At 44.5% G+C, this 11,297-nt stretch overlaps 1 protein-coding gene and 1 long non-coding RNA gene across 11 annotated transcripts in view; one reads left to right on the top strand and one right to left on the bottom strand.

Moving 5' to 3' along the window:
• LOC147026309 (formin-binding protein 1-like) overlaps window positions 1-11,297 on the bottom strand; it is a 167,913-nt gene that overhangs the window by 75,480 nt on the left and 81,136 nt on the right. For all 10 annotated transcript variants that reach the window (XM_085881611.1, XM_085881613.1, XM_085881606.1 and 7 more), the window contains exons 8-9: window positions 7,223-7,369; window positions 41-244 (exon numbers count right to left, since the gene is read on the bottom strand). In XM_085881611.1, coding sequence (XP_085737737.1) covers window positions 41-244; window positions 7,223-7,369 — 351 coding nt within the window. The remainder of the gene's footprint in view (window positions 1-40; window positions 245-7,222; window positions 7,370-11,297) is intronic.
• Window positions 1-11,297, top strand: part of LOC147026310 (uncharacterized) — a 64,486-nt gene that overhangs the window by 48,717 nt on the left and 4,472 nt on the right. The gene's annotated exons all lie outside the window — the stretch shown is intronic.

Raw genomic sequence — 11,297 nt, 5'->3', positions numbered from 1 at the left:
CATGCACTTCCCAACAATTCCTCAGTGATACCACTCACACCTTGTGCTTCTTGCCAAAAGGCCACAGCTTCGGTTTACTCCGACCCAGGCCGGACTTGCCGTCAGTGCGGCTGCCATCTGGCTTGCCCACACTCAGACTGCTATCAGAGTGTGTTCGGCTGATGAACTGACTGAAGTCTTCAAACTCGACATCAGATGGGCGCTCAAAGCCAGATTTGTGGGCTTCCACAACAGCAGCAGCATCCTACAGAGAAGGATGATACATGCTAGCTCACAGTATGAAAAAAAAATTAATGTGCAGAGACACAAGTCTATTATTATGAAAAAGTCATTCAGCCAATAATACCAATCTGTGTCAATATTAAGATAAACAATAAAAAACAAACAAATACCACCAAATCTATATACCAAGTACACTTTCCATGCATTACCATTCTTATCTTTTCACCATTTCCCAAAAAAGAAGAGAGCAGAAAGGAGAGAGTGAACAAGAACAAAGCAGGGAGGGATTGGGCAAAACAGAAAGGGAGAAGAAGCAATGGAGAAGACATGAGTTGAGTGTGAAAGAGAAGAGAAAAAAAAGGGAAAATAAAAGAGAAGCGAGTGAAAGAGAAGAAAGAGAAGAGAGCAGAGAGCGGAAGGGTGTGGGTGTGGAGATTGAAGGGGTGAGAGAGCAGCGAGCAACGAGGCGAGAGAGCAGATAGTGAAGTGGAAAGAGAGCAGAAATACAAGACAAAGATATCGGAGAGTGACATCGGACAGCGACATCGGACAGCGGCATAGGACAGCGACATCGTGAGGGAGTGAGCAAAGGAATTAAGTAAACTGAATGATGAACAGAGTTGACTGAGGAACCAAGCAGGGGAACGCACCAATCTGGGGGATGCACCGAGCAAATTATTTTCAGTCGTCATCATATGCAGTTCGGTCAATGACAACAAATACCTTTTGCATGTATACTGTATGTTACAGCGCACCAGAGCTCACAGCTGCCAGGTCGCATACTGTTCTCCACTCGAGTTAAAGGGAGTGTCCACTCTTCAGACAGCACAAAGCACACTATGTCAAAGTGGCAAGCACCAATTTTACTGACGTAGGAAGAACATGTCATCCTCACTTTATTTAAGCTGTCATCGACATTCATGTCAAATTGGGGAAACTTGGCTCCGCGCACGTCCAGACCTGATAAAATGATTTTGTGATGGCATCATTTGATTTGGATTATTTAAACTTCGTCAATAATTGCAAATTATATCACGATTTATCTATTTAAAAAGAAAACGTAAAAATGACTGGTTGATGTCAAAAAAACAACTGAAATTAATACGTTTAATTTTCCCCATTGTCCCACCCTCTTTCTACTTCCACAGCACCCTTCCGCCTTCCGAAACTCAAGTTAAACAGTTTTTCAGAACATACATTGCAATAAATGAAGCCCTGTATTTTACTTCCTTGATACTTTGTTCTCCAAGGTTTATAAGTTAATATAGGACTTGACACAAGTTGAAGTAATACTACAGTGACTTGAGACTTGCCCTAAAAGACTTATGACTTGCTTAAGACTTGGCTCTAGTGACTTGTTGACATATCTTGCGTGCGGAAACGAATGGAGACGTGTGCGTGCGGGGGCGATGAAGTGTGCACGTAAAGACAAATGGAGACGTGAATGGCACGTACGCGAATGAACACACTTTCCAATCTTAACTGTGCATGTTGACTGCTATATAATGAACCGCCATTTCTTTAAAGAAAAGAAAATCCTTCTGCAGCTAATTTCACCACAAATTCTGTTTCTCTCACTAACACACCATCCATCAGGCCATATCTGTCAGATAGTGCCTTAAGGCAATGAATTGCAGTACATAGATAGCATTAACAAATGAGCTATATAAATACAGTGATTTGCAAGTCATGTCAGGTTCGATCTGTGACCTGCTACAGGTACCATGTAAACCTGTACTAACCTGTTCCATGGTCGGGTTGTCGGCGACTAAACCGTCTCCCCCACCAGGTTTTGTGGTGAGGGGGGTGTTTGGATATGGACACCCCGCAGGATTAAAAACAAAACCTGTCAAAGGGCGGAGGAGCTCCTTGTGAGCCAACGGCCATCCATATCTAGTGCCCAACTGTGTCTGCGGACGTCCTCCTGCAGTTGGGTTACTTCTTATTAGGAGGTTGGTGGCAGGATTTGCACTCCAGCCACCGTAAAACCCTTCATTCCGCAAAACGTAAAAACGTAAAAAAAATCTGAAAACCCACTCCGTGGGAGTACCTCCTGTGCAGCTTCCCTTCGCAGGGCAGCTCACCGGATGACGGGATTGGGGCAAAGCCTTCGGGACCCCCAATCTTTGATCGGAGGGAAACCACGGGGTAACATCCCTGGGTCAGATTGCGGGAGAGTGTGTCGGAGTGGTGCTGAGGTGTCGTCCACCAGACGGCGGTCTCCTTGGGTTAACCTGAGGCGGTCCCTTCGGGTGGGTGCCTGGAATGTCCTATCCCTAAGAGAGCATGATCACCTGTCTCTGTTATCATCTGAGCTCAAGCGTTTGGACATCGGGATTGCAGCTCTCTCTGAGGTTCGGAGACCGGATTGCGGCGAGATAATGGTGGGTGGTTACACCTACTATTGGTCTGGTCGCTCTGATGGTTACCATACCCAAGGAGTTGCTGTAGCTGTGTCCAATAAGCTGACCCCAATGATAATTGAGGTAACACCGGTCAACGAGCGTATTATGAGATTAAGGATTCGTCACTCCTTAGGTGTCATTTCCCTGGTCTCTGTTTATGCTCCGACTGAGGCGAGTGATCTCACCGTGAAGGATGCATTCTACGCCACACTCAAGTCTGTGGTTGATCAGTGCCCCAGACGAGATACACTTCTAGTCTTGGGGGATTTCAATGCATCGACTGGAACTGATAGGGATGGTTATGAGGTGTGTGTTGGTCCCCATGGGTCAGGAACTATGAACCAGAATAGCACTAAGTTCCTTGACTTTGCAAGAAGTCATGGACTTAGGGTGGCTGGTTCATGGTTTCAGCGCCCACAAGCTCATCGCTGGACTTGGTATTCCAACGCTGGCGGTGTGGCAAAGGAGATTGACCATGTCCTCATTGACGGTCGTTGGAGGATGATCCAGAACTGCAGGGTCTACCGGAGTGCTCAGTTCCTCAATAATGACCACAGGCTTGTTGTAGCAACTCTAAAGCTGCACCTTAAATCCTGGAGAATGGTACCATCCCAGCCTAGGCTGGATGTTGCCAAGCTCAGGGATGAGAGAGTAGCTGAGGAGTTTGCGAACAGGCTGAGTGGACACTTGGGGGGTCTGGGTGCTTTGGGGGGTCCTGAAGAGTTGTGGAGCGCCTTCAAGACCACCGTCCTTGATGTTGCCGGTGGATGTCTTGGAACTCACCGCAGGGCAAAGAAGAATTTTGTCTCTCGAGGGACACTGGATACCATTGATCAGAGTCGCAGGGCCAGGCTGAATGGCAGAGCTGAGCTGTTCAGGGAGCTGAGGCGTAAAACTGTACGTGCACTGAGGGTGGACAAGGAGGCCTATGTGCGAGGAATCTGTGAGGGGGTAGAGCATCACCTGTGGACAGGTGATTCTCGTCCCGCTTACAGGGGAATTCGCATATTACGTTCATCCAAGCCCATCCCCCGGAGCACTGCAGTTCGAGCAGAGAGTGGTAGGCTCTTGACAGAGGAGTCTGAAGTGAAGGCCCGCTGGGCCAGTTACTTTGAGCGGTTGTACCAGGCTGATCCTCCAGCTGTCGAGTTGGACGTCAAGGGTGTTACAATCCCTGTTGCTGACCCTCAAATCAACTGTGGTCCACCTTCGCTTGTGGAAACACGGGCTGCGGTGAACCAGTTGAAACGGGGCAAAGCTCCAAGGATCTGTGGCATCCATGCCGAACTTCTCAAGGCTGGTGGAAATGCTGCACTTGTGTCGTTGCATGCAGTTTTGTGCTCTGCCTGGAACACAGGCATCATCCCAACTGACTGGAAGAGGGGCCTTGTTGTCCCTCTCTGGAAAGGGAAGGGTGATCGCCAAGACTGCAACAACTACCGAGGGGTGACGCTGCTCTCAGTGCCGGGCAAGGTCTTTGCTCGGATAATTCTTGATAGGGTTCGCCACCATCTGCTTGAGCACCAGCGTCCAGAGCAGTCAGGCTTTACACCAAAGAGGTCAACGATTGACCGTATCCTTGCACTTCGTGTCCTCACCGAACGCAGACGAGAGTTTCGGCAGGGGCTGCTTGCAGCCTATGTTGATCTCTGTAAAGCGTTTGATTCAGTGAATCGGGATGTCCTCTGGAGGATTCTTGGTCTTCGTGGGGTGCCACCAAAACTGATCGATCTGATGTCTGAACTCTACTCTGGTACTGAGAGTGCTGTGAAGTGTGGTGGTACCACCTCTGACTTATTTCCAGTTGTTACTGGAGTTCGTCAGGGATGTGTACTTGCCCCCACACTTTTCAGCACTTGTATGGACTGGATTTTAGGGAGGATGTCGGAGAGATCAAGTTGCGGTGCATCGTTTTGGAATGTCAAGATCTCGGACCTTGATTTTGCAGACGTTGCAGACATCCTTTTGGGGGCCCTCAAGGTGCTGAATGAGGAGTCGGAGCCACTGGGATTACGGGTTTCTTGGGTCAAAACTAAGATCCAGGCTTTCGGTGACATCTTGGATGCTGCTGTCCTGTCTGTGTCTGTTTGTGGTGAGGATGTCGAGGTCGTGGAGAGATTCACTTACCTTGGCAGTGATATTCATGTCTCTGCTGGCTGCGAGTCAGAGGTCAATAGACGTCTGGGTTGGGCCTGGGGAGTCATGGATTCACTGGATCACGGGGTGTGGCGCTGCCGGTACCTGTGCGGGAGGACGAAAGTCCGAGTCTTCAGGTCCTTGGTACTTCCAGTCTTGCTCTATGGGTGCGAGACTTGGACTCTGACCAAGGATCTGAGACGGAGACTTAATTCCTTTGGTACCAGGTCTCTTCGGAGAATCCTTGGCTATCGCTGGTCGGATTTTGTATCCAACGAGCGGTTGCTGAGAGAGACTCGGATGAGATTTGTTACCTGCATAGTCCGTGAGCGTCAGTTGCGGCTGTATGGACATGTGGCTCATTTTCCTGACGCTGATCCTGCTTACCAGATTCTCTCAGCGAGGGAGTCTCATGAGTGGAGGAGGCCAGTGGGCCGACCACGTGCCTCATGGTTGCAGCAGGTTGATCATCATCTCAAGGAGATGGGGATGGGCCTGGCATCTGCCTGGGGGGTGGCCAGACGGAGGCCCCTGGAGTACCGGCGGAAAGTGGACGCAGCGACGCGCTGTTCTGGCACATGCTCCCATACCTGACCTGACCTGTTAGGGTTGCATTTTGGGGTTCATCAACTTAGAGTTGGTTCTTGGTTCAACGTTGCCCTTTGTTCAAATAACTGGAAAACACCACAGAATCAGTATAACTCTCCGCATGAGGGGTGCTTAATGGCGGTTGCTTCGTGATAGCAACAGCAACATTTGTGGAAAAGCCGATGCAATGGATTGTTTTTTATTCGAGCAATGACAGTCCATGTTAACGGAAGACTATTGTTTGCGTAGTTTAAGCTGAAGAATGCAATCATTGTGAAACGATAGTCCCAGTTGTCGTCACTCACATCCTGCACACATGGACTTAAAATACTTGGTTCATAAATGTAAAAAAGATAAATTTACTTGCATTCTGTTATTTCACATGGTAATAAACAACAAAAAGTTACACGATAAAAAGACATGGGTATCACAAAAATAATTTTAAGAGCACATGATGATAGAAATGTGTGATGTATTATGTAATCACATATGTGTACATTAGGGTGCTTCATAATAGGGGGTAAAAAAATAAAAGTATGAATATTCATGCTCCCTCGGTGTGCCTTTGTTCCATTTGACAGTAGAAACATACACACCAAATATGAAGCAGATTGGAGGATGTTTAGGGGTTCCTCAAGTTGGCACAATAATGTTGAAATTTGCCAAACTGTAACTGACAACTTGCCGTGGAATATGCACAACGCAGTACACTTCACAATTAATATGGTTGTTTGATATTTTCAAAAACCACAGCAGTCATATAGGATGAAAGAATAGTTTTTCCAAGGAGACCGAGATGAGCTTTTCGACATTGCAGTGCAAATTGCCCTCTCCATAATGGACATAATTGTGCCAACTTGAGGAACCCCTAAATATCATGGAATTTTGTTCATTTTTGACCTATAAGTTCTTATGGGGTATTGGAACAAAGGCAAAATCAGGGAGCAGCAAAAATCAAACTTTCATTTTTTTGGAACACCCTAGTGTACATGCATAACATATTATGTGATATTTCAAGAGACTGTCACATATAACACAGAATATGTAATGTTTCCCACAACCCTTATTTCCCCACATCCGATATTTCTCCAAGTCTCCCTGTATTTTAAAAGTTGAAAACAAGTCACAAACGAAAATGAAGTGTCACAAAATCTTTGGCAAGCATCTGTGGGGAATGTATGGAGAGGGGGCAATCCAACTAAGCTATTTTGACACACTTCATTTTCATTGTGCAATGCACACAAACTAGCCTGACATCTCCTTTTCTTAAGAAGCCTTCCTTTTCACCAGTACTTCTACTTTATTTCCTCAAAATAAACTTAGCTTGTGTCTCAACATTTAGAATCGGTACTGTATTCAGATTATTTATTATTATATTATTTTAGTCTTCTCTATGGTCAAACATAATTTCAACTTCCTCCTGATAGAGTGTAAATGCATTTTCCCAGTCAATTTATACAGAAAGCCAAATCAGCAGATTCAAGTCTCACCACTTGGCCGATCCATCTCTCAGTTTCTAACCTATCCTTTCTCAATTTTACTCAACTTTTAACTTATTTAGTTTTATACTTAACCAGGTTCAAGCAGATATTGCTTGGAATGAAGTGACTAAATGGTACCAATGGAGGTGAGATGGTCATTAATATTGTGTAGGAAAATAAGTATTTTTTTAAAAGACTTTTTCTTTCATTATAAATTACTAAGATAAAGAACAATGGAAAGAACAGAAAACACAATTAGCAGTATTTGGCATGCTCGAATGCAATTTCAAAATGAAAAACAATCATTACTGCCCATTTCAAACGATCGTTTTTGTCACCTTGAAGCAAGAGCACTATAGTTAGTAGCCACAGCGGTTATACATGACTCACATTCTGCTGGTTGATATCCTCTGCTGCCTTGGTCATGCCATCCAAGCATTTGCTCAGAATGGGCATAACTTGCCTGTCAATGTTGGCAAAATTAAGCAGCGAGTGTGAGAATGTGCATGTACGCTTCTCCTCCATGTCCTGCAGATCCTTTGGTTGAGAAAGTGATCAGACCGAGAAAGAATATAATTAGTATGACAAAGGCAGAGATCATGAAACAAAGTAACCAAAAACAATGAACAGCATGCTGACATTGTCAGAATACCACCTACGTTTTGATAGGGTTTTGTTGCAAATCACTGTTGAACAAAATAGGTTATAAATGAGGGGTTTAGTAAGAGAAAAGCATGCCATTATTTTTACACATCGATTAATTAGGTTCTTGCAAAGGTTTTTTTTTCTTGTCTCCTTCAGTCAGTCATGCTTTGAGCAATATATGTCATGACCCATGATATTCATGAATATTCAATAAACATTAATTTGAATCTTAAACTGGGAGCAGCTGCAACTTGAGAAGTTAAACCACTTATGTGCTGACAATGACTTTAAGACATAGCTGATCACTGCATGGCATTTGAATACATAAGATGGATCTATTTTTTTGGATATAATGTCAAGGCTCATGAAAGAGCCAGAACAAAGAACAGATCAGGACACAACAGAACAAAAGGAAAACAGAGAAAGAAGGGGGAAACACCAACAGGACCGAGGGACAAAATAGATGGAGATGGACAAACAAGGGATGCGGGTAAGATGAAGGGTCGGGGAGATTGCAGAGGGTGGTCAATATGGTTGCAGAAGCAAACCAACCTGTCATGAGACAGGTGGTTTTACCCTACTGATGCATCGTTGTCCTGACAGCAACTCATACAAGTACAAGAGGAACGTATCAGGCAGAAAAATGGCAAGGTACCTGCCTGATAAGCCAAGGTGGAAAGCTACCTCTGAGGATTAATTGCTGACCACATCTAAGCCATAAACCCTGCTGAAAAAGGATGATCGCCTGAGCGGAAGGAGCACCATTGAGGCAGTAATGCTTTTTTGTGAAGCCACGTAACCAAATGCTGTTGAAATGTCAGGTGCATTCATGATGCAATTGCCTGTCCAACAAAAGTGCAAACACATTTGTGGTATCTCTCACAGAATAACTCGTATATGACCTGGTTGACCTGATTATTTTTACAAAACCATGGCTCAAAATTACTGCCTTAATGATAGTCTGCAAATTAAAACACTATATTTTTGAGGATAATGTACTCAAGCAATTCTTTCCAATATTATGCAGTCGTCACACTGGCACCAATCCTGGCGTTCGGTTTGTCCAGCGGTTAGTTCAGTCACACCAGCATCCAGCTCGTTCAGTTGTCACTTCGGAATCATCCCAAGTGTCAGGCTTGTCCATTTGGTATTGTCGGTTCAGCATCGTCATTCGTCACTGGCATCCTGCTTATCCAGTCGTCAGTTTCAAGTCATTCTTGGTGTCTGACTTGTCCAGATGTCACTTCTGCTTCGCCTCGAGGACCCAGCTTAACGCTAACAGCACTCGTCGTCATTTTGGCACCGTCCCTGGTGTTCAGCTTTGTCCGATCAACGCATTGGCGTCATCCCCGGCATCCAGTCTGCACAGTCATCGGATTGGAGTGATCCTGGCGTTTGGTTTGTCCAGCTGTTGCCTCAGCATTGTCCTTGACACCTGGATTGTCCGGCCATCACTTTGATGCCTTCTCAGCTATCCAGTCATTGCACCGGTATTATCCCTGTGTTTAGTCATCACATCGGTCTAAACACTGCATTCAGCATGTTCAGTCATGACATCAGTATCATCCCTGCGTTCAGCGTGTTCAGGTGTCACATCAGTATCAGATTGTGATATCACCAACACATTCCAGATCATTCCTGATGCTTCTCACTGAACTATATGTTGCCATTTCATGGTAGAATCTATTCTTATATTATTCATACTTTGAAATAGTGATTGTGTTGCAATATTGATTTTATTATTTATATTAGTTCATTAGTTCGTGGAATACACTGCTGACTGACTGCTCATATCACTAGCATAGCCAGTATGTAGTTGTGCCGAACAAGCTGCATCACTCGGGTTTCCATTTTTTGATTTCTTGCACATAGGGATATTTTATCAAATGTTACACGCGCTACATAAGATTAAAATTATCACATTATAATTGTGTTCGATGCTGCTCGTAAATAAGAGGTTGCTACATTACAATAATAATTATCATTAGTCCATCCCTAACACAGCGGAAGACAGGGTTTCACAATCGCATCTGTGGGCCTGTGTGTCTGTCTGGGCCATAACTTTTATACCATTTGATCATTTGTCATTAAATTTTCAACAAAGCTTTATTATGAGAAGATGGAGAAGAAAAATTAATAATTTTATTTAAAATTTTTTCATTATTATCATTATTATTACAAGTACGGGCCCGTAGGTGCGTGCCCGTAGGTGAGTGCCAGTATGTGCAGCCCTCTCTCGCCCCTCTCTCTCGCCCCCCACCACTCTCATCCCCCACCACTCTCATCCCCCCCTCTCTCATCGCCTCCTCTCTCTTGCCCCCTCTCTCCCCCCTCGTCCCGCCCTTCCTCTCTCGCCCCTCTCTCTCGCCCCCACTCTCATCCCCCCTCTCCCGTCCCCCTCTCTCGCAGATATTGGTCGACAATAAATGGCCGTAACTTGGGAAGCGCTTGTCCGATTAATATCAAACCTCAAAAAGGCACATCCGCGGGTCTCCAACAATATTCCTGGCAATTTTCAATCAGATCGGAACGTCAATCATGCAAATAAATAAATAAATAAATAAATAAATAAACATTAATTGTGACGTCATTCGTGATGTCATCGCACCGTGTCTTGTCATTGGTCGACAGATAAATGGCCGTAACTTGGGAACCGCTTATCCGATTAATATCAAACCTTGAAAAGGCACATCCGCGGGTCCCCAGCAATATTCGTGGCAAGTTTCAATCAGATTGGACCGTCAATCGTGCAAAATAAATAAATAAATAAACATTGTGACGTCATTCGTGATGTCAAAGCACCGTGTCTTGTCATTGGTTGACAGATAAATGGCCGTAACTTGGGAACCGCTCGTCCGATTGACATCAAACCTCGAAAAGGCACATCTGCGGGGCCCCGGCAATATTCCTGGCAAGTTTCAATCAGATCCGACCGGCGGTCGTCAAGAAACGGCGGTCGCAGACAAATAGTCAGACAGACACACACACAGAGATTGCTGGAATTATAGATAGATTATTGCTATTCTTCGACCCTTTTTATAGCACGGCGACATCGCGCTGTTATATAATTGTTTGTTTTTTTTTTTGCCTTTTTTTTGCAATTTTTTTCACATTTTTTTTTCTTCTCAGCAACCACTTGACCCATCCACCCAAAATTCCAGGGTAGGAGCGAGCCCCAATGCAGAATATTTTAATGATAACTGACATCATAGGACACGTGGTATTGCAGCCATCTTGGAATAAACACAAAAATTAAAACATTATATCTCTGAAACTGCTGATTGGAAAAATTTGAAACTTGGCACTTCTCATTCTACTCCCAATGGGAAATAAAGTATTGTAAGAATGATGTCCTTGGTGAGGTGGTACACCAGACATAAATGTTTTAATTGAAGTCCTTGTTTACCATTATGGTTCATTGCATATGTCCAGGCTGTAACATTTTTACCAATTGAACTTTTGTCATCAAATCTTCAACAAACCATGACGGTGAGATTGTAGAGACCACAAATTAATAAAATTACCCCCGTGTGGGGGTGACGGTCATCTCTATAATGTTTTTTTACTATCATAATTGATGAACCGTTCGTTGCCAGATATCTCCTAAAATGACAGACTTTCACAACTTTCGTGACCTCGTGACCTCAAATCCGGGAAAAAAATATGTCGTTGGGTATCACTCATCGACCTCTATCCACATACCAAATTTCATCAAGATTGGAAGTAAAAAGTTTTCTTTGTACCGGGAGGTGTTTTTGACCATCTTCCAGGTTACGTGGCGGCCAAACGGGACGGAAATTCAAAAATCTGTCTGGTTAGA

The sequence above is a fragment of the Eptatretus burgeri genome, chromosome 5 (assembly GCF_056783735.1).
Source record: "Eptatretus burgeri isolate ZD-2024b chromosome 5, Ebu_testis_v1, whole genome shotgun sequence".
Lineage (NCBI taxonomy): Eukaryota > Metazoa > Chordata > Myxini > Myxiniformes > Myxinidae > Eptatretus > Eptatretus burgeri.
The sequence above is the reverse complement of the archived record's forward strand: the minus strand, read 5'-3'. Positions and strand labels throughout refer to the sequence as shown.